The 24,074-nt window shown below is 41.7% G+C and overlaps 1 protein-coding gene across 1 annotated transcript in view; it reads left to right on the top strand.

The window, feature by feature from the left end:
* Positions 1-11,419: 11,419 nt before the first annotated feature.
* Positions 11,420-24,074, top strand: part of cd2ap (CD2-associated protein) — a gene marked incomplete at its 3' end in the record, with an annotated part of 55,639 nt that continues 42,984 nt past the window's right edge. Inside the window, exon 1 of the mRNA XM_071528439.1 lies at positions 11,420-11,615. Within this exon, the coding sequence (XP_071384540.1) occupies positions 11,612-11,615 (4 nt within the window). The remainder of the gene's footprint in view (positions 11,616-24,074) is intronic.

Raw genomic sequence — 24,074 nt, 5'->3', positions numbered from 1 at the left:
CTGCATTAACTGCAGGAGCGAGTCTGTAAAGGGACTCTCATCATCCTCCATGTCCCATAGAGCTGAGCAGGAATACAATCTGGTTTCCACTAAAGGCCCAAACAGGGCGAGTCAGGACTTACTCATCCTCCTGCTGTGGAAAAGTGGTGATTGTTTCCCTCAGGATTGAGTTTTTGATGTGTAGGCCTCACACAGACGCAGTGATCTGCCCTTTAAACTACTGTAGATTTGAAATGTAATCTTACTGATGCTACAGTATACTGGCCTTGACTGGGCCAGTGTTGCCAACAATGTCAAATGCTAATTTTTATATGAAGGGGCCACACTGTATGGGAAGCGATGTGATCACCCTCTTTGGATTGGTCTAGCAAGTGGCGTAAATCGACATCAGCTGTGCTAATTTGATACCAAATGCTTTGGGAGTCAAAGCATTACAATTTTTTTTCAGTGGCTGGAAAGAGTTTGCTTCATTTGTCACTAGTTGCTTTTGAGAAATAAATTTGCCAGGGGGGGTTAGGGTCTGATAATTTGCTAAATAGCGACAAAGTTGCAAAAGTGGTCTGGGAAAACGCAATGTTTTTATCCATTAGGAATAGAGACAATCAAATGGAACCTAAGGCATTGTAAGGACGTTTCCACATAACCCCATGAACAACAGGACATGCTGTGCCTCACACGCCGTCACTGCTCCATATGGTCCAATCATGGCCATCCTGAAGGCAGGTTTCTAATGGATCAGCGCTGACTAATCCCTCAACATGGTGTCAGACACCAACTGTGGGATAACAGGGCCACCACTGACCCACACAGCAGCCTGCGTCTCATATGTGTCAGTGGAGCAAACGCGGAAGTATGAGTCATCTGTCTCAAGCAGCCTGCAAGCCAACAGTGCAGTCAGTCAGTCAACCAGTCAGCCAGCAAGCCATCCAGCCAGCCAGGCAATTTAGCTCTCCAGTCAGCCTGCAGCATATTTTCCAGCCTGTCAACCAGTCATCCATCCACTTATCCTGCTATCAAGATATCCAGTCAGCAAATGTGCAGTGTGTCAGCCAGTCAGTCAGTAAACAGTCAGTATACAAACGCGCTGCGGCGTACTTATAGCCTCAGACGTTACTGCAAATAGCAGCAGCTGATAAAAGAGTAGCACACCATCTGCCGCGCACGTGGAGCGGGAAAGAGCGGGCAAGGAGCGAGGGAGGGAGGGAGGGAGGGAGGGAGAGGGGAAGAGATACAGGGAGGAAAAGAAACGTGCCACTTTGCTTTCTGCTGGCGGGGAGGAATCAAGTGGAAGTGGGTTAGTGACTCAGTCGGGAGGAGAGGAGGAGAGAGAGAGAGAGACAGGGAAAGAAAATCTACCAAAACAAAAGAATTCAGGCATTGGATATTAGGTGCCAGCGAGAAAGAAAGGTGTTAAGAAATGCCTAAGAACTGCCTAACACCTAGAATAAGAGACACAGAGGGAGAGAGACAGCAGGAGACAGAGAGAGAGAGAGGAAGGCGGGGGAAGGTGGAGGGACACACTGTGTGTTGACAGTAGCGTGTGGAGGATACTCTGGCTGTATGGCCGGACCAACATTGCTGTTCAGTCAAGCTGCAGAGCAGAGCTGACATTCAGTAGGCCAGATAGCCTCAGTGGCTGCAGGGCTATACAAATATCCCCAGACTGCAGTTACTAGGTGAAGTTTCCTTATATAGCACTATCGTGACTATAAGCATCATGTGGGGGAAAAAAGGGTTTGCTCTGTGTGTGTGTGTGTGTGTGTGTGTTTTTGTGTGTGTATGAGAGAAAGAGAGTGACAGAGTGAAGGAGAGAGAGTGTGTGCTTGCCTGCATGAGTGTGTGTGTGTTTGTTTTGCACCGTCTTTCATAAAGAAAGCCTGAAAGGTTTGAAAGTAGCCCACTGACACAAAGTCTGGGCATTATACAAACATCTCTCCCCCTCCCTCTCTCTCTCTCTCTCTCTCTCTCTCCCTCTCTCACACACACACACACACACACACAAACCTGAATCTTTTAAGCTCACATACAACCGTCTCCCTCACACATCACTACACACACACACACACACACACACTCACAGTATCTTCAACCATTCCGCCCCCACACACTAGCCCACACAAACACACTGCTAGTCCTCTTCAAGATGCATCCAAACATTTAATAAACTTTATTCACTGCTTTTGTAAATCCTTTTTATGTAGAATTCTTCACAGCCACACCGATGAGCATCACCTCCTGCACAGAAGCAGCCGACATCAAAACCTAATCTCTCTGTCAGTGCCGCCTTCTGTCTGGCTTGCAGGGTTCAAAGAGTCTGCCTTGTAGTGCATTTGGGATGAAAAGATGTTCCATCAGTTTTCAGACAGCAGAGAGTCTGTCTGTGATACTGGTGCTGTTAGTACATCTTCCTGGCCTGCAGGTGCTTGGAAATGACAATACAAGGAGATTTACAGCTGCAGATGAGAGCAACATGTTAGCATCTCCAAAGAACGTCCAACGCAACGACGAAAACGAGCTGTAGCTGTAATCCATTATGGCTGAATATACCTAAAAGGCACAATAAGTACGATTTTAATGACCCAAAGCGCAAAATGACCATAATATATCTGCGGGGGGTTGATTGGATTGTTGATCAGTACCGGTGACTCAGCAATTACTTTGCCAGTTGCTGAGATTTCTGGCTTTCAAAACTCACTTTCCGCCTCGTACTTCGTTTTGGAACAGAAAACCTCCTCACTAATTATTATTTCAAGACACTTCCCCATTCACAAGTAATAGTGCTTTGTGGAACCTTGGCTCCTTTTACACCTGACAGACAGTTTACACTTCGTCTCGCTTGCATCCACAAGTATCCTGACAATCCATTTTTAACAAATATGTTCCTATCTGAGCTGCCTGCCACCTGTTTGATTCGTGTGAGCATCTTGGTTGGTTCCACTTGACTGATGATTTCCACTTTGTTGTTAGTACGGCCAAATGCATCTCTGATCACCTCTGGAGATGTTTAGGGTGATTGCATCTTCAATGCATCTGCGGTTCATTTACACCTAGGTTTTATGCATTTTTGCTGTATCTCAATACAACCCAGTCAAACAGAATGCATGTTAACGTCAGATGTAAAGGAGGATCCTTTACAGGTTTTTCAGATTGCAACCACTAGCACATGGCTGGGCTAACTGTTTTGAGACCTTGGGCCTTGGTTTGGAGAAATGTGTAAATCATTGCTCAACGTTGACAAAACATCAAAACACCACCAAATTGATAAAGGTTAGTCTGACCTCTACTGGTCAGCATTGGTCATTACAACCCAAATACAAATTCTGTCCTCACATATCTTTTGAATCATGTTGTTATAGGCATTTAATCCTAAATGTTGTAAAATCCTTCACATCCTTTTATAATAAAATATCGTTTTAGCCTAAATGTTTAAGATCTTCAGATCCAACCATTTTGTTCGGTGTGTCTGTGCGGATGAGAAACAGACAGAGAGAAACAGAGACAGTAAAAGCAACAGAGCATGGCTTCATTTTCAATCAAAATAAGAAAATCCACCCAAAAGAGAATTCATGTGAAATTATACAGAAAACCAAACAAATTAGTCCAAGTTGGCTAGGTGTAGTGAGAGGCTCACTCAGCAGAGGGAGAGTAAGTTGCAGAAAGTACAGCAAGACACAGAGGAACTTAGACTGAGGAACAAGGGCCTAGTAAAGGCAATAGTGCAAGCAGAAAGCAGGATTCAGGACCTTTGTGAGGATTTGGAGAAAATGAAAGTAGAGAAGAGAAAGGAATCCCTCCGTAATAACTACTACAAAAGGAAGGCAGGTCAGAGCAGTCATACAGTTACTGATTTACTAGAGCAGGTACAGGTTTTAAACCAGGCTTGTAGGCCAGGCTCATATCACCACCTTTGAGCATGGCAAGTATTCTGATGCTGTTAGGGAAGTGTACATGGATTTAGTGACAACTAGAGGGGTAAGCGCCAATAAAGCCACAGAGGTGGTCAGGATCATACTAGAGAAGCTGGCTGGCTGCAAATATATGGTCTTGGAAGCACGACAGGTGGCACTGCAACATGTGCAGGATGCCATTCTTACAGAAAATGACATCACCCTGTGTACTGATGCCACTAGTGAGCATGGGCATAAATATGGCACTGCAGGCATATTTTTAATGGTTGCATTTAGGTTTAAGAGAGCAAGCATCCGGCTCTGCCCAGTGCACATTTGATACAGTTAGGGAGATGATTCAGGATGTAGTTAGGAGTGGTGGAGGAGAGGTGAATGTTGAGCACTGTGAGAAAAATGTCTTCGCCAAGATCAAGAATTTAATGATTGATAGGGCTAACATACAGAAGAAGTTTAATGAAATTCTGACAGAATATAGAGTCAGCATTCTGCCAGATATAGTAGAGGGTTTTGATGAGTGTAGTGAGGAAGAGAGGGCAAGCCTCTGTGTAGTTCATGAATTATTTTGTGGCTTGCATCTTATTGATGGTTTGGCACATCAGACCAACAACACCCTGTGTAAATGGGAAAATCTGGTGTTTGGCACTGATAGGGTAGGCAGTAAGCTGGGCACACAGACAGCCAGTTGTGTGGGTGGAGATGACAGCGGGGATGTAAAGGATAGTGAATATGTGGTTAGAAATGAGAGTGGCACTAACCCTAACCCTCGACTACTCAGAACAGTGTGTAAACTTGTACAGGAACGTGGATGTGAGAAGAGTGGCAAGCCTATCCAGTTCAGAACATTTCTTATGGACAGGAATGGGTCTGACAGTATTCCCCTTGCCCCCTTTAACGGCAATAGAGCAAACATCACATTCCACAATGCTGCTGGTCTATACTTCCTCAGCAAGGACCTTAGCGAATTCACAGCTGCCAACAGGGCAGAGAACAAACTTGTTCAGGCTGTGAATGATGACATCGGTGTTCCTCAGTTTCTTGCAGGTTGTAGGGCATTAAGTCTGATTGACAAGTTGGTAGTATATCCTCTGTGGGTTGCTCTTTCTAAGGAAGAGAGTGTACTTGCCACGAATGACAGGTATCAGGAGCTAGTTAGGAAGCTCGGGGAGTGACAGGCAGATGGACACCCATTTGTGACAGGGGAGGTGAGGCTGTTTGAGGATATAGATGTATCAGATAGCCCTGTTTTTCAGTGTTCAGTATGGAGCACCAATGCAGAGTTTGACGCTCTAACTGTGCAGGCAGTAGAGATCCTTCTAGCCAGCCTTGTCGGGGTATGCAGGTGCATGTTGGCTGACCATCTGCAGCACGGCCGTTACTCTTTTGTAACCCAGGAACTGCAGGAACAGGTAACAGGTGCGCCAAAAACAAATGCCAGCTCAGAGCGTGATTTTGGCATGTTTGACAGGCTACTTAGGGAGAAGGCTAGGGCAAATACAATTACAGTGGAGGGAATGATGCTTTTTAAGCAGAACAGGTCTTGGGATTGCATGTCTGTAGCCAGAAGTTTTATTACACTTTTCTTTTCTTATATTATTTAAATAATAATACATTTTATTTGTAGAGCGCTTTTCAGGGTACTCAAAGACACTTTACATAAGTTAAAAACAACACAATAAAATCATATGACACACAAGATTAATCACACATTAAAAGCAGTTCTGAAAAGGTGAGTTTTGACTATGATTTGAACATGAGCAGATCGGTACAGTCTTGGATGTAATGTTGTTGTTTATAGTTATTTCTTGATAAATTTTCTTCTAATTTAAACTGCAGGTCACCAAATTGTGCACCGAATTGTGCAAATGCACAATTCACATGATTTGTTTTTTCAGAACGTCACCTATGATATCCGAGTTGTGAAAGAGAGAGTAGCAGGAATGAATATGGGCCTGATCGTCTTCTGTATCATATTTGGTGTGACCATTGGAGATCTAGGAGAGAAAGGGAAAGCCCTTCTGGACGTGTTCATCTCTCTCAACAAAGCTACTAAGAGATTGGTTGACCTTGTTCTGGCGTAAGATGAAACCATGGACCATGGACAATTTAACATGTGCTTTGTTTTGGAATAACCTTGCTCTAATAATCTTTTGGTACAATCAAAAATAGCTTTCCAAAAATATCCTTGGGCCTTGGTTTGGAGAAATGTGTAAATCATCAAAGCTCAAAGCAACGATCTATGCTTCTACAAAGACATCCATGTTGATCGGTTACACGTGAAATGTGTTTGAGGAGGAATTTTCCCTTTCATGTTCTGTGCGTCCTGCACTGCTCAACTGTTTGACCAATCTCACATTGTCAACAGTCAAAAGATAGACTGAGGCTTGGAGGTCGGACAACAATAGGTGACCGCTGTGCACGTGATAAACTCACGTGCACACGTGGGAAACTTGTCATGTAGACCAAGTTCGGTGCACCAGTAATGCCCTTTATACTCCATCTTGTGTAGTATCCCATCACTTGTGCAGGGTATAAGGTAATAGTAATAAAAATAATAAGAAACTTTATTTCTAGTACAAAGTGCTTCACAATTAAAAGGATAAAAACAAACACACATACATGGGGAAAGTTACAAGAAGCAGCAAAACAAACAAGGGCAAATGACGTCCAACTGATTTGAACGGAAAATGAAACAACAAAACAATCATAACTAAACAATATATATATTGAATGAAAGTCTAGAAAATGAAATGAGTTTTCAGTTGGCAGTTACATTAACAAATTGTTGAACAAAAGATGAGGCAAATTGTTCTAAAAGTTTAGACTGCAAAGCTTCGGTCACCTTTAGTCTTTAATCTGGCCCTTGGATCTAAGACTACACCTCTGCACATTATAAGCTGTTAAATACAAGATAAACTCTGAAATTTAAGGTGAAATAAAAGCTTTGTAATTTCACAAATTCACCACAAGGTGGCTCTGGACTACATCCAAGCAATGCAGAAAAATGTAATGGGACAATAGATGTTTTTTTTTTTAAGTCACTGAGCTACAAAGTCACAGCAGACAATACAGTAAGGCACTGAGGAATCCATAATCATTATATTCTGCTGAGGTAGAGATACTTTTCTCTTTACCTTTATTTTATTCAGGTTAGTTTGTCTGAATATAGTTGCTTTTTTTCTTCAAGCAAGCAAAGACCTGCTCCCCACTTTTTGTCTTTTTGCTGCTTTTTCGTTACCTTTACTTATTCAGGCTGGGTAGTTAAGTGCAAAATTTTGATTGACAGTGATGTTTTGGCAGCTTCTAACACTAATACACATTCAGACCTGTGAGCTTCCCAGTACACTTCATTCTTCTACTGTTGGGCACTTGGAGGAGTTTGGGTTAAGTGCCTTTTCTCAAGGACACCTTGACAGTAGTTAGGGGAGAAGGAGTAACAGCAGTCCACAGTTAGATATTAGACTGTACACTAGTGCTTGTTAAAGTAAAAAATACACCAATGAACCATGCATTGTAGGCAAGGGTGGAAGTAACTAATTACATTTACTCATGTTGCTGTAATTGAGGAGCTTTTTGTGTACTTGAGTATATTTTAAAGTCAGTAACTTTACTTTTACTTAAGTATATTTTTACTTAATTAAGTATTGTACTTCACTACATTTTTAAATCACATCCATTACTGAGTACAGATTTTGTGGCTCTCCGTAAGCAACATAAACTGGACTAATATAAATGTCCCAATTGTGAAGCAGTTCACAGTGAACAGTCAGTCAGCAAAGAAGAGAAGAGTAATCTGGCTTTACTTTGTGCACTTTATTGTATGATTTCTATTTTGTTTTCCAATTAAAAGAATCTAGTTTGAACTCTGTACTGTCATCGTTTTAGAATCACATTGAAAACATTTGATCTAACGTTCTCTTTTCTAAAAAAGTAACTCAGTAATTTTTACTCTGATTGCATTTTAAATGAGCCACTTTTTGCTTTTAGTTCAGTAGATTTTTACACCAGTACTTTTACTTCTACTTCTACAGTAAAATATCGGTGAAGTAACAGTACCCATACTTGAGTAGGGCACTGACTGTAGGCTATAGCTAAATGTTCTGTGACGAAGTTGACTGCTCATTTTCAAAATGTATTGATTAGGTGAAGTCTTTATCTATACTAATGCCATGTGTTTCCAGCTATTCCCTGTCTGGGAAAACACTGGGAATCAGGGGTGGGTAGTAACGCATTACAAGTAACACACGTGAGTAAAAAAGTAGTTTTTTTTAAGGTACTTTTAGTTCCTTTTTTAAACTGTACTTCTACTCTTTACTCGAGTATATTTTTGAGCCAGTAATCTACTTTTTACTTCACTACATTTGCCATTTATACCTTCGTTACAACTAGTCTGCTCTAAATGTGGGGATTGAGTGTAGGGGGGGGGGAGCGTGCGAGGAGCACCTCTACTGCAGATGCCAAGTTACCAAGTTGCCAGCTGCCTGGAAGAAAAATAAGCACCACCTGTCCTTTGACCACGATGCGATGATGACGCAGCAAAACCCAGAACAAGAGGCAGCTTCCAACAAATGGGTATCCCCAAATGAAAAATGTGAATGGAGAGAAGTTTTCATTTTCTAGTTGATTGACTGAGGTCTTGGTACAGGGAGTAATACTACAGAACAGAAAATCTGAGTTTTAATTAGTTGTATTGTATTCGGTATCTACTGTATTTTGGGGCTGTGGGGCTTTGGTTACTTTGATAATGTCTGTAAATACTAGAGTTAAACAGACTTATATTCTGTTTTATAAAGGGCTTATAAAGGGTTTATCAACAAGTGCTGTTTTTTCATTATTTTGCACTGGCCCGCACACCCTAAAAAATATTAAAATGGAAAGAAACTTGTACTTTGAGTAATTTATTAACCAGGTACTTTTTTACTTTTACTTGAGTAGGTTTCTCAAATGGTAATTTTCACTTTCACTTGAGTCATTTTTTATGGGAGTAATTGTACTTTTACTTGAGTATAGATTTTCAGTACTCTACCCGCCACTGCTGGGAAAGAATGGGTTAAAGTTAAGGTCAGCCACAAAAGGGTTTCAAAAACAGAAATCCCAGATGTTTACATTGATGATAGCAATTGACCATAGCTGTGGTTCCCATAATCCCTTTGGATAGCCAGGCTTCCACTTTGTGTCATTCACACTGGCACACAATGAGCCACGCTGTGTCTGTGTGTTTGTGTGTGTGTTTGTGTGTGTGTGTGTGTGTGTGTGTGGCACTGCTGCGGTCAGACACATTTGTATAGAATTTGTATTTACGCTGCCTTTCAACTGGTTGTTGACACTTTGCTTAAATGGATTCTATCAACATGAATTTGCACTCAACTACTTCCTTTTTTCTTTTTTTTTTTTTTACAGTTCACTCTGCTCATGTGAGAGATAAGCTTGGCCATGACAGAAGGCCTTGTGCTTACTATATCCAGACAAGAGAGGAAAGGCTTGGCTTGTAAATGCCTGAGGTAGAATGAGCTTGATCACAGTAGTAATGAAAACACATTTTTTAAACTTCTTTTGTATTTGTGATTCACACATGTAAGGTGAAAATCCTAATCCTAATATGTAAAGTATATTCAAATTTTTCAAGGAGCAAAAGAATTGACTTTTGAAGACACTAGTTGACAAAATGAAGACTGAAGTGAGATTTTGACAACAAAAGCCCACAAGAAAGTTAATGAGGGCGTCAAAAGATCATTGTGAGTTTAAAACATACAGGATTTTAGGGGGTCTTTCTCTATGGGGTTTGTTTTACTCATGTGACCTGATTTTGGGACATATTTTTTAGCGGATAAGGGTCAATTTCATCCAAACCCTTCTTTAAAAAGAGACAGACATTCTTGAAAATGTTAGAATTATGAAACTCACACATATTAATAAAGCTCTTTTTCCATTTTTTGTACATTTTCAGAGACAGTTTCCCCACCTAATCTCAATTGCAGGGTTATTTCATGAACTTTTAATAACTTTTCGGTCAATTTCCTGCCATGCAAGCGTGTAACATGGTAATATAGGGTGTGGCGCGGGTATTTTAAATGGCATGTTGTCAATGAGCAGATGGGGAGGATCCTATATTGTGCCCTTTCATGCCAAACCAGCTAAGACACTGCCAAGCACTGATGCCATCAAATGGGATTTATTTTCAGAAACACTGATTAGTCATAGCTGTGCGTGTGTGTTTATGTTTGTGTGTGTGCATGTGAAAGAGGAGAGTTTGGTATGTGGAGAGAGTGAGGATGAGAAAGAGAGAGAGAAAGACAGAGTAAGAAAGAGAGAGGAAGTTAAAGAGAGAGAGAGAGAGAGAGAGAGAGAGAGAGAGAGAGAGAGAGAGAGAGAAATTTTGTGATCAAGTAACTCCCTCTACACCCAAACTGGCATCTAAAATCGCTCCCAGCACTCCACCATGCCAGCTGGGCATGCCAGTTATTATCAAGCCAAAATGCAGGGAATTTTTTTACATAACATAAGAAAGGGCCAGATGGGCTTTTGGCAAGTCTTCTACCTCTGTCTTTTCAACACGTGCTGAGAGACAAAACCGTCTTTGATGTCTGGGATTGCAGGTTTGATTATCCTCCCAAACCTGACTGGGGGGCCGCACTGACCCATTTATCATTCTCTCAAGTTTGGCTGGATCAGGTTTTATTTTCGGGGCAAGAGGGAGACAACAATGTGTTTTGTCCTGTTTTGTTCTGTCTGCTGTTTCCCCAGAAAGTCAGTGGCACACAGTCACAACTTTTGTTGTCATCATATTAGGGTTTAATTAGGTTGGAGGTAACAAAATGCCGTTTGGGCCCAGTCAATCATGTAATCTACATATTTAAGAGATCTTTTTTTGTTTGTTTGTTTGTTTTATTTGAATCAAGCCAAGATAAGCCAAGAATCTAGCCAAGATAAATCAGAAAACGTATCGATAAGGCCATCTCAGGTCATTATAATGGTGACACCATAACATTGCACTGTTAGTGTACATTTGAGGTGTTTAGTTGATGCTCTTATCCAGTGCAAGTAACAGGGCGGTGTCTCTAAACATTTGGCCACTCAGCCATTGCCCGTATACCTGTGGTTCCCATTCCCATAACCATCCTGAAACCATTATCATCACTTCAACCCATCTGAATGTGCATTTATGAGTCAATACGAGTCAATACCATATTGAAATGTAACAGTAGGAAGGAGGTGCTGAAACTTGAAGTAGGTGAAAAAAGACTCTCTCTCTCTCTCTCTCTCTCTCTCTCTCTCTCTCTCTCTCTCATACATAGCTATTGTACTTGCTGAGTGGGCTAATAATACAGAAGGGGATCAACATTCCATTAAACCTTCCTCTCGCGGGACCGTCCTGCCTGAAACATCGCGAAGTTTCCTGCTATTTTGTATTTTGGTGGCAGCAGGCAGCCAACAGTGGAGGGGCAAGTCCAAGAAAGGTGGAGACTCCTGGGTAACTTCCTGCACAATAATCTTGAAATCACCACCAAGATAGATCTGGAGAGGCTGCTGTTTGTGCAAGGACGAATGGATATACGACACACTCGACTTGTTTATCGGCAGTGAATCGGCAAAAAAACACTTTGTAGTTGCAAATACACATCTACCTGGCTAGTAGCTAGCTAGCACAGAGGCTGCTGGATAAGAGATTCCCAACATTTGATAGCGAGGCGGTGCGAAGGACAGGAATGGGTGAGTTTTCCATGATGTGGCGCCTGTGTTGTGTTTATACGTTAACTGCTATTCTTCTTATGTTCAACGCACCAAGCAAGTTGAACCTCCGTAAAGCGTTAAAGCCAAGTGTCAATGACTTGCCTGCGACCAATTTTGCCATCCGGGAGTAAAGTTAGCTAACCAGTTAGCTGGTTAGCTTAGCCAGCTAGCTGTCTGGTTAGCTGGATGACGGCAGCTCCATCTCTGGATTTGGCTGCATTTGCAGCTAGTGATAACATGGGCTACCTTAAAGTTGGCAGCTGATGTCAACATGGCTTCTGCAAAACCACTTGCTATCCAGAAACCACTGAGGTAGCTTGAAATTCCCAGTTTATTGTTATCTAACTGTACTCAGTCATCAAAAGTTAGGACTCGCTGCAGTTTGCCTCACATTTCGCTAAATTCCCCTTCACCGGGGTAATACAGTCTTCATGTTAACCACTTCGTGACAGGGTGGGTTAACATTTCTGTTGCCATTTGCTTGCTGATGTAATGAATAGATAAGTTTTGTATTGCATCCTGTGTATCGTGACTGACATTCTTTCCATGTGACAGTCCAAGTTCCCACACCCAGCTGCACCATAAACCCTAACTTGGCCCCTTTTTTCTTAAAACCACGGATCTGGACCATAGTGGGCCATGGGTCTGCTGTTGATGCCCTACCCACCCTATAACCTGACAACAGCACTCAAGCTAATGTATTAAATGACCTTGGGTACCATGATGATGGACTAAATTTCTCTCGAGTCTCAGGTTGAGAAGATTGTACAACCAAGGCAATTCACTGCCCAGCTTACAAACGTTGTATTGACATCAGCAGACACAGTGGACAAAGCTAGGTCTAAACATTGGCCTTATACCTATTTGTTTATCAGGAGTCAGTGAGACTGGATGATGCTTTGCTGTTATTTTAGTATTTCTCCCACGAGTGGTGGTTATGATGGTGGTGGGTGGGTGGCACCATCGCTGACTGAATTTAGAGGAAACACTCAATCACAAACTTGCTGTAATACTGTATCTTGAAACCAGGCTGCTGCATTTAGCTAGCCGAGCTGTGTGGTTTGTGTGGTTGTGTGCAGTAAGACTGTTGTTCAAGAACTTTGCTATGTTGTGAAACTGGTTTTAAGTTCAGCCTCGCTTGGCCTCCTCATTTGTAAGTTTGCAAAGACTGCGCTGCATGGTTTTCTGACTCAGAATCAGAGACTCGCTTCAGTTTGCTGAAGTTCATTGCATGCACAAGGAACTTGGTTAAGTGGGTGCTTAACATTCACAGGTAGACATACCACACACACATACACAGGATATGAGGGACACATGAACCCTAACACAGTACTTAACATGTAGTGCGATGAAAACAGCAAAACGTTATGAGAGAGTAAACCGGGTGCTCTTAAATATGTTCAACTCTGGAGTGAGTTTGGTATAATTTTTCAGCACTTTCTTTGTCTTCTGAATTTGGTTTATTCCTGGGACCCAGGCTCTTTGACACATATTCACCAGAAACAGGCCTACGACCTATTGTCCACCCAGAGGCATAGGTTAAGAAACGTTTTATTATACGTATACATATGAGTTGTTGATGCATCGTACTCGTCACTGTGGTATGCCTTTCCTTGGGTGGCTCGCTGCAGAGGATAGCTCAGCTGTGTTTGAACATGTCCGAGTTTTTTGTGTGCGAGCCCCTCACATTCTGACTGTGTTCACTCTCCTCTTACATGCAGCTTACTACTACTACCCAAACTAGGATTTTGTTTTGTAGCAGTAAGTGTTTGGGAAAATTGTTGGTCTGTCTGGTCTGTTCCCTGTACCAGCTGCGGTTCTGAAATGTTGGAAATCTTCTAATGTCTATGTTGGACCTATACATATTTGTTTAGACAGCGTTTTGGCTGGCACTGTTTTGTTAGTGTAATATATTTGATTCAAGGGGTCCTAATATCCAACACTGCAAACTTACTATTGTGTTAGATTGAACTGTACGCATAAGAAGTACTGACACTTTCAAGACAGATGAGCATCTTTTATTCCTACCAGTTACAGTGGCTGGTCATTCCCTAAAATCCACCTGCTTTCACTATTTTATTCGCCAACTTCATTTTTAGGATTGCATAGAACCCCAGAACAATGGTTGGACATGTGCCAAAGTGGCTGCTACAGTATACAAACTTCCCAGCCACAGTCAATATTTACCAGCATGAGGTTGATATTGATTTCCCACCCTGGTAACTTTAGTGTTTGACTTAGACTGATGAAAGCAAGCTTGCTCTTGCCAAGTTGGTGTGGTGCTTCGAGGTTCATTCATTTGGAATAAGAGTAACCCAAATTAGTCCTTATGCTTCATGAAAGCTGTAAACACAGTCGCTGTTTCCTCTTGGTGCAGACTGCTGGTCTGTGGAGTATTTTTCTCTCCAAGCCCGAGCTGTGCCAGGACCGGAGATTTTCATGATCATAACAGTTTTGGAAAATCAACAGTTTTCCCACAAATATTGCAAGGATGTGCAGCTTTGACAGTTTCCCACATATTTACTGGAGAAAACCCTACAAATTCTTTAAAAGGCACATGGGATGAAAGTGCCATGAATTGAACTGCAGTAAATAAATTACTTGTAAAGTAAAGTAAATCATTGTAACTTTGTCCTTTGACTCACACTAATGCATTTTGACTTGCAATTTACAGGGAAATGTATACAAGTATGATCATAATAGCAGAACCATTGCTCAATCCAGGTGGGTTTCATGTAGTTAGCCTCAGTGAAATTCATTGTCTCCTATTCAACATGCAACCACTGACTGTCCCTTATCAGTTACTGTTGGTGAGCTGGTCAGTGCTGAACAGCCCGAGACTATGGAAACTGTCAATGAGGAAGTAAAGAGCGATTATCTAGATTTCCCCTGTTGTCCCATTACTCTTCCCTCTCCATCACCAATGCCCCGTGGGATCGTCCTTTTTTATTATGCAGGTGAAAGGTTTTACTTTGGCCGGTGAAAATTATTCTTGGCAGGTTCGTTTTTTTAAGTTTACCAGCCCTTGGCAGGTGAAACAAAAAGTTAATATTGGACACTGTGGAAGACTTGTCTGTTTTCTGTCAGACACACATAATATGTTTGAACTTCTGACAGGCACAGCCATTGTCTGCTCAAGGCTATAGGCTTTTTGTTTGCAGAAAAAAAAATAGATCTATTGGTTGTAATATGTGAGAGTTAATATAATAACCTGAATAATAGGCTGGAAATGAAATCATAATAGTTTTTAAAGGTCCAGTCGCCCAAGCCTAGCTCCCAGGTGTGTGTAATGTGTGTCGCAGGGTGTTGCTAAAAAGTACACGTGTACCTATTATGCCCAGAGAACCAACCCTGGGTAAATAAAGGTTAAAAAAAATGGGTGGGATGGCAACAGTACTCTATTCTACTCCCTCTCTCTCGATTTCTCATTGTGACTCTCTGGCCTTCATATCGGCAACCTCACAGATCATTGGGAAGGAATGCAGTTATGAGTTTCCCCTTTACTGATAATGTTTGTGTGTGTGTGTGTGTGTGAGAGTGAATGAGAAAGCTCAGAGAGTGAGTGATAGAGGGAGAGCGAGAGGAGCAGAGCGAGCACACTGACTGACTGTGTCTGCCTGGCAGTCAGCTCGCCTGCGTGGCCTTGAGTATTTCTTCTCTCTCTCTTCCTCTCTCTCTTCCTCTCACCCCCCCCCCCTCCCTCCCTCCCTCCCTCCCTCTCTCCTTCTCTCCTGCAGCACATCCCCCTGTCTGTCACTGGCTTATGTAAGGCCCGTATTGAAACAGACCCTTCACCAGGAAGCGCTGTGTGCGGACAGGGAAACAATAACCTGGGGGAAACAATAACCTGGAAGTCGCTTTCCCTTCGGCTGAACCCTGACCCGACGTTCAGACGGGAAGTGAGGCGGAATTTCGCCTTTCTTTATTCGCACGAGTTTGATGTCTTGACTTGAAAAATAAACAGAAAAATTGGCAAGACAACATGCAAACATGTTTTATGACACCACTTGACACGAGAAAGCAGCCAGGCTGACAGACGCAGCTGTTATGTTTAGTGATTTTGGTTGACATCTTTCTTGACTTCTTTTTTTATAGGTGGGAAATGTTAAGACAAGATTACTTGAAACTCTGCTTCAGTATTATATGTTTTTTTCTATCATGTTTGCATTTTAAACCTTTTGTGACAGGCTTGGCAGCCAGCATGACCTTTGTCTGCTTTGGGAAATCTAGCATTTATAAACTTTTTGTGCAGATGTCAGTGTTATTGGTCAGAATTACCCAATGGATATTTTCCCTGCTGTGAATACTAGGTGGGTAGAGAAAGTTGCTTGAAGCTGATTGGCTTTTGCTTTACGGTGTCAGGCAAATTTCAAGTAAAAAACTCTGAAGAACTCTTTGCCTCAGTTTGCTCCGCCGAACAAAACTGTCCATCTCGCGCTCGGTCAAATTATTTAAAATTATTAAATAGGTTCAGCATGATCGTCCCAATGAATGGTTTAATCTTATTGCACAACAGTTCAGTGGTGGCTTTGGAAATTATGAAAAGTGGTCTGTAAAATATCTGTCCACCATGACTTCCCAGACTCGCTGTCGCTCCCATGTGTAAGATGCCCGTTGTGGTTGTATGGCCATGAGTTGGTGCATTAGAGTATTTACCAAGTGCAGTGTTTTTGTTTTCAGTTTTCGAATGAAGGCCTGATATATGGCCAACATTTGCTGACACTAAAGAACGATAACATCTTGTCCATTATGAATCAGTTCTTGAAATATTGATTCCATTTTCCTGATAGATGTTTTTTTTCTCTGACATTCAGGAAGTGTATTTATTTACTTCAACCCTGCTTATGGAAACGCACCTACTTGGAATTTTATTTTTCATGACATTTTTCAAGTTTGCGTAAATCATATGCAGAGCCTGAATCCAACGGAAATGAATGCCTAAAACCGTTGGATGGACGACTTGACTGGACCTGCTATTCCCCGGCTGCGTGAATTTCTCACTTAAATATTGTTCACTGTCATGACCAATTTGTCATCAGGAACTGAGTCAAGCTCTCAGCTCAGGAAACCTAAATGAGTGTTCCACCGTGTGATCATGGTAAATTGACACCAAGGGGAGAAGAAAGAAACAAAGATAAATTGTACTACTGATAGGAACAAGACTGGGCATGGTAGAGGTATGCTGGAGAGAAAACACACACACACACACACACTGGTGAATAACAAAGCTTCATATGGGCAGTAATACTTCATTTAGCCTACCTCAACATGTGTCCTTTGTGATTAGACTAAGCGAGTTCTAAATGTTAATTGAATACATTTAGATCCTCCTTAGGAAGACCAACGCGCTACAAAACATTCATGTATGTTTGACATGTGAAGGGCTGGGAATTGTTTGAAAGTTTTCTGTACTGGTACCTTGAAATTGCTACCAAAACAATACTTTTTTCAATATCTATGTTAAAGATATCGGTAGGTAATGCAGTAACCTAAATCTTTTTGGCTGTCATTTTTTAATTTTGCCATTAGCTTTCGCATCAAAAAGAAAAAAACATTTGAACTCTTAAATGTGAAGAGTGATTTATTCATTTATTTATTCTTTATTCATAAGGGAATTTTACAGCATTAAAGTAAATCAAACTTTGGATTCATAAAAACTGATTGAAAATCAGATTCAAGGCCTTATTATAACTGTTTAATAGCTTATATTTTAAATATTTAATAACTGTCAACAATACTTCACATTTAGGCTAGAACTATTTCAACTATATCAAGTGCTAGTATATTTATACACACATTGTATGTACTAAGTGCGTCATTAAGTTGAGTTATTTTTATGTCACAAATATTGCACCATGCCTGTAACTGTCAGTTTTAGCTATAAGGAGACCTTGGACCAGTTCTGCAACATTGCGTGCTTACTTGGAGCAAACCAAGAGATGAAGGTGTAGTGATCTGTGGATAAATTTGTTTTTCCTGCTTGTGGCTTTGTAGTTACCTAATGAGCCAATTAGCAGTCACTGAAGGTTTTAGGACAGGTATGGTGATTGGGTGAAAGATGATGTAAGATTAACCATTAAAGTACCAGCAGTACCGTCATGATACTGTTGATAGCTAGGCAGGAATCCAAAGTAAACGGTCTGTGACACGTTCTGGACCCCGAAACGTAAGAATTGTTGGCCCAAGGAAGTTTTTTGGTTGAATGTAGAATGGCAATGGAGCCCTTGGCTTATGGATTGCCATTAACCTTTGGACTCTCCCTTATTCTCTTGTACTTCGAGCTGCCGCGGTTACCGCATTACCGCGGTAACGCAATTATGTCACGCCCACCGCAGAATCAAGCTGATCACCGCTTCACCGCTGGCTTTGTTTTTCTTCATAGGCCTATTGTTTATGTTCCAATTTTTGCTTGTAAAAGTTATGTGATCTGAAATAAATGCAATACTATTTTTTAAATAATAATAATAATTATTATAATTGTGTAGCCTATTTTCTTAACGCCATGTGTTCGAAAGTTTCCACTCACAGTTGCGCAGTTAACATTCTGATCGGAGAACGTGCCACCCAGAACGTGCTTTGCAACTGTTGTTTTTGCTTCAAATTAGGCTAAACACATGGATTTTGTAGCGAAACCCAATGTTACTTCTCCTGTTTGGGAACATTTTGGCTTTGAGCCCGATGAAGAGGGAAAGCCAAAGAATTTGGATGAGGCAGTGTGCCGCATTTGCAGCAAGAAAATCAACATCATGCAAGGAAACACGGCAAATCTAGCATCTTAGGACCACTCATCGCCCGTTATATGATGCAATGAAAGGCACCCCATCTACCGCGGGAGGTACCGGCTACGTCAGTTAGGAGTCTCCGAGGCATTTGCCAGAGTGACTAAATACAACCGGGACAGCAACAAGTGGCGAGCACTTACAACAACTGTAACACTGTTCTGAGGTTTAAATTATTATTATTTTTTATGGCGGTTACCGCGACGGTTTGAGTGGCTTCGCTAATTTGTGCGGTAAGGAAAAAATCAAGCTCTATCAGCTCTACTTGTACTATTGTATTTCTACCACAACTCTTGGATGATAAAGCCCCATTGCAAGCAGGAGGCCTCTCAATCACTGTTGCTAGACAGCTTGATTTTAGTCCTGGGAGCAGGAGAGCTTGTCACTTCCAATCAATCGGCAGTAGATGGAATATAATTGCCACTGACGTGACTGGCCTTCAACATGCATCAGTGAGTGACCCGGCTTTTACTCGCTTTTTCCATTTTTATCCCCCCAGTATCCTCACTGTTTGGCTGATGCGTAACGAATGGTGAACTTACTCTTCAAGTAAGACTGTGCTGAAAACCTTGTTGAGATCAAGTTTGTGCTGAAAGTGCCAAGAGGCTAGCTGACATGACGTGTGATGCACGGACAATTGCATGCTTACAAACACACACACACACGCACACACACACACACACACACACACTTGAGTAACTGAGATACAGTAACCACAGAAAGCGAGACCGCGGGGTGCTCATGGCCTGCAGCCAGTCTGCCCGCTTGAGCCGTCCTCTTAAGAAGTGCCACGGAACGAATCCTCTGGCTTTTCATCATCTCTCTCTCTCGCCCTCTCTCTGTCTCTGCTGCAGCAAATATGTCAGGAATCTTCAGCTGCCTCTCCCTAAGGCCTAGGTGTTATGCCACGCCGTTACTGTCTTTCTCCAAAGGGTGTGTGTTTGTGTGTGTGTGTGATGGAGAGATAGCAGATTTCTTTGCGTGTGCATGCTTGTGTATTCCTTTCTTTTTTCCCCCTTTCTATCTTTATGTATCACTTAAATAAAGCTTAAAATGTAAAATGTAGCCACAACCCAACCCCCTGGCAATTTCGCCACCCAACCATACATTCATAAGCAACTCGAGAAACCAGTCACCATTTATATCCCATGATATGATCCACATCAGCCACAGTTACCCTTGTTTCCCCTTTGTTGATGTGGAAGAGCTGGTGGCAGCTAAACTTTTGGGCCACGTCTCCTCTCAGCAGCTACATATACACTACTGTTGCTATATGTCCCTTTTCCCTTAAATTAGCAAGTGTGGTTGCTTGCAGGCTGAAGATGAAGTAAATCTCTTTTAAATGCCAGAGAAACCTTTTAGTCTCACTGTACTGTCTCATCAGTCAGACACTGCTCTTGTTTTTGTCACTGTGTCATTCAGTCAAACAGCACAGTGTTTAGGCTAGTGGCTGAAAACGTTTTTAGCCATTTCACATCTCATTTCATATCTCATTTCCTCTCCCTCCCGTACGATTTTCACGCAGTCATGCAGCAGTCTCATCATCCGGTTGACAACACATCGTTTAGTGGACGGAGCTTTTAGCCGTTGCTCTCAGCGCTTTGGCCTATTTCTGCACTTACACTAGCAGAACAACTCTTGCTGCGTGGCTGTTGTTTTCTTAAGTTAGGCCCTATGTTTTCAGTATTTGGAAGTCGTGGATAGAATCGTGGAATCTGGTGCTCAGATATAAGCTCTGTCTGGATTGGGTTGGTGTTACAGGACAATGTGGATGATGTAATGCTTTTCATTGTACTATATGAGTGACTTCACTGAGTGATCCATATGGGAAAAGATTACTATAATATTATCCCTCCAAATTACTGAGCAGTTGTTATATTCAGAAATATGTCGCACTCGCACACTAGTTTCAGCTTCAACTTTACTAGAATTGACATGGGAGTTGATGGAAAAACAGAAGTATTATAACTCCCATGGGGATGCATGGCTCATAAAAATCACAAATGTTCTGCAAAATCATTAGCCTCGACCGGTGAAATTACATTATCTGACCTCCTTCAGTAAAATTAATTATGGACAGCGCTATAAATACCCTGGAATTGTGAGGTTCCAGGGAGTACAAAAGCTAAAACGTTTGTTATTTTGAGTGATCTCCATCATGAACAGAAACATAGCCTTTTTAAATAACATGGTAACATGTTATTAGCAGAGCTGCGTTTGTGGGACGCTATGTAGATGTGCTCTGTGTGTGTATGTGCTTCCGTATACGTAAAGGCTATATCAGATTAAATTATCAATATATCAGACTAAAAACAGTTTATTTCCTTCCTTGTTCAGTCAGATGGGAGATGAACATGAGCTTGACAGCTTGTTTGGTGTCTGGGTGATTTCAGCTTCTCCTCAGAAGAGTAGTAACCATGATCAGTAACCATGAATGGCGCACAGACCTAGAGTGTGTGTGTGACACTAGTAACAGGGCCTTGAGCATCCCATTGTACTGCTGTCTAATCTGGTCCATGATGTAGGCCATGTCTGAGTGACTTGAGCAGACCTACTGACCCATATCCACACTGGCACGTTAACACACTGCCAGTCGTACAGTCAGGCAGCTACAGGACAGCTAACTCCCCGCCTCGACACTGGAAATGCATTTGGCAAATGAATAATGTGGAGATCTATGCGTTGCTGACTTTGCATGTACATTTTAACATTTTACAATTGAAGAGCTTCGTTCCAAAAATGAGATATCCACCATTTCTCAAAAATGACACCCGCTGTCCCATATCGACTGCTGGCATGAAAGATATCGGTTAGTTTTGAATTTAGCAATCCTCTTAAGACATTTGGTCATACAATAGTTTAGGACAGAATCAATATATTTTTCAAATATTGCCTGATATTGCAAAATCTTTCCAAAATGTATATATATAGCTTTTTGGAATGAAACTCTTCAATTGTAGTCTGTTAGCTTGACGACATTCATTCAGTCAATTAGCGATTTAACAATAATCCATAATAAGCTTTAATTTCTAGATCACCATCAGTATAAGCAGCCAATCCATGACTTGCAACGACATCACTCTTCTGTTGATGCCACCATATTGAATCCCACATTGACTCCCAAAACAAACATTCACAGTTGGAGAATGTGCCTGTCATTGCTATTTTATTACATAACACACTTTAGCTGCCGGGTACCAATTAAAATGCCTTTTAATATGTTGTGCTGTCGGTTGTAATAATTGTGTCAGGATGGAGGGAGTGAAGCTTCATCATTTTCCCACTGATAAAGAGAGACGTGACATAGAAGCAACCTTATTATTATTAACCTTATTTGTCCAAACAACTTTTTCTCTTGACGATGAAGTACTTTTGGATTGTTCATCCATCCTGAATTCAAATACCGAAATGCATCGGTACTTTTGTATGTCTCAAGGGTTTAACTTGAATATGTAGAAGAATTGTGAATAAGATTGGCAGATTGATGAGTTCATCTGTATATTTTAGTGGTGTCAGCGCAGAGTACGGGTCAGATCCTACAAGGACTTAGCCTAATTCTGTTTTAGATATCTTTCCTTCTCTTCTGAAGTCAGGTGAGATGTTTGCTTGTTCATGGTTGCCTGTTGTATAGTCTGTGGTTACAATGAAATGCTGTTCTGTTCTGAGTCAGTATGGCGAGGTCAACAAAACGCTAACGTCACTGCAAGTCATGGGTAGTGAGGAGTGCCAAGGTCCGAGCCACAGCATCCTGACAATATCACTGTGACGACTGAATTATCTTATAAGAGGGAAATGCTAAGAAGATAAATGCGAATAAGAGCTAGGGAGAGGCATTACAGAAAACACATTAAGAGTGTTTATGTGGTTATGCCCGTCATTGATTGTTTTTTACTCTTGCACTTATCATAAGCTGGATAGGAGTGTCTGCTAAATGTATAAAATATAAATGTCAGAGATTGTTGCGGTTGTTGTGCCTCCATTAGTGTTTTTAATGCTGTTTCTTGGGTAGGGATGTGTGTGTGTGCGTTTTCTTTTATTTATTTATTTTTTTAGCCTTGTGTTCCCCTTTGTGTGTATCCCGCGGACATTGTTGTGTTATTTCATTAACCCGACGGCCTGTTGAATATCTGAGCCCAGTCCTGATCCAGGAGCATGGGCCTCCACTGACACCATATGCTGTGCGTGTGTGTGTGTGTGTGCATTTTCACCCTGTGTTTTTATGGAGACTGTAAGACTGAAAGGAATGCAAGAGTAGGAAATGGAAAAGTCAGAGGCAGCGTACACATCATCCACTACATCATCATTTCTTAAACTATTTGTCAGGACCCAAGAAAGAGTTGTGTTTTTGGTGGGTGACCAGAATACTGGCATAATATGGGATATTTTATTGAGATTTTAGTGACACTAGATGTACTCACTTTGGCTGGAAAAGCTTAAGAATGGGCCAGTATTGAGAATAACAGTCGTCTTTTATTATAGTATAGGCACTGGAGCAGTGCCTGGGATAGCGGCCAGGACTGGATGAAGGAAGTAATTCTCCAACCTCCACATTTACAAAAACTCCAGGGTAAACACTGATTTAAGGCCCTTATGTGTTTCAATTCTGGCTTGTTGTAGCTCAGGGGCACATTTAGTTGTTTCCTTTCTTTCCCTTTCCTTTTCTCAATTCCAAGCAGTCGTTCCTTCACTTTCATTTCTTCAGAAAAGTGAACGTTTTTCCCTCCGGACCGCTTGATATGTCAGTAGGACAATTTCAGCCAGAAATCCCCTGCTCTTGCCTGACCGTACCGAGAGTTTGGCAGGAAGTTTGCGCGTGCTTCATACACACACACACAAACCACCTGTGTGCTGCCTGTTTGCGGCTGTGTTAAATGCATTTAGCAAGGCATTTCCTCTGAGGAACAAACCAAAGGGACTTTGTCCACCCTCCCAGCACTGGTATTTCACAGGCCAACACCTATCATTCACTGCCACAACACGGAGCAGTTTTTCCACCTACGCTCATTCAATTGCAGTGAAACAATCGCTCTGACTAATAAGTGTAAAGACAATCACAGGTCATCTTTTGGGTTTATTGCTCACCCCCACACAAATATAGAAGAGCCATTTTTAAGCCACAACCGGTTCTTAAATTGATAGAGGAAATAGATCTGGGAGCAAATTCTTACCTCGAATTAGCACCGTTAACAAAAATTCACAGGAAACACAGAGGAACGCATCAAGGTTTTCAATCTTTCTACAACTCAGACACATTTAGTCATTTTTCTCTTGCCTGGGACCCAGGCTCACATATCACAACTCTGGTATTGATCAGTCAAGTGTGTTACTATGCAGTTTTTTATTTTCCTCAGATGCTATTTCGAAGCAATCCAGTCTACAAAATTTGGCTGCAATGACAACTTTGCCGCTTATTCACCTCAACAGACCTAGTGTGGGTTAACCTGGGGTGGTGGGCGCCTAAATGTTAGACAAGCCGGCTTGTGACAGGAAGATTGCCAGTTTGAATTCCTGAACTGACAGTGAATCAGTCTGGTGGAAGAAAGCAAACGCCCTCCTTACTCTAAAAACTACCATTAAGGCACACTTGTGCAGTGATTGTAGACTAGTGGTCTTCAACCATATGCAGGTTTTCATTCCAATCAAACAGCTGATTTCACTG

Source organism: Centroberyx affinis, unplaced genomic scaffold (genome assembly GCF_046629955.1).
Source record: "Centroberyx affinis isolate AG114_WGS23_722 - 3 ecotype Tasmania unplaced genomic scaffold, CSIRO-AGI_Caff_v1 ptg001676l_1, whole genome shotgun sequence".
Lineage (NCBI taxonomy): Eukaryota > Metazoa > Chordata > Actinopteri > Beryciformes > Berycidae > Centroberyx > Centroberyx affinis.
Note: the sequence above shows the minus strand (reverse complement) of the source record. Positions and strands in the feature narration are given on the sequence as shown.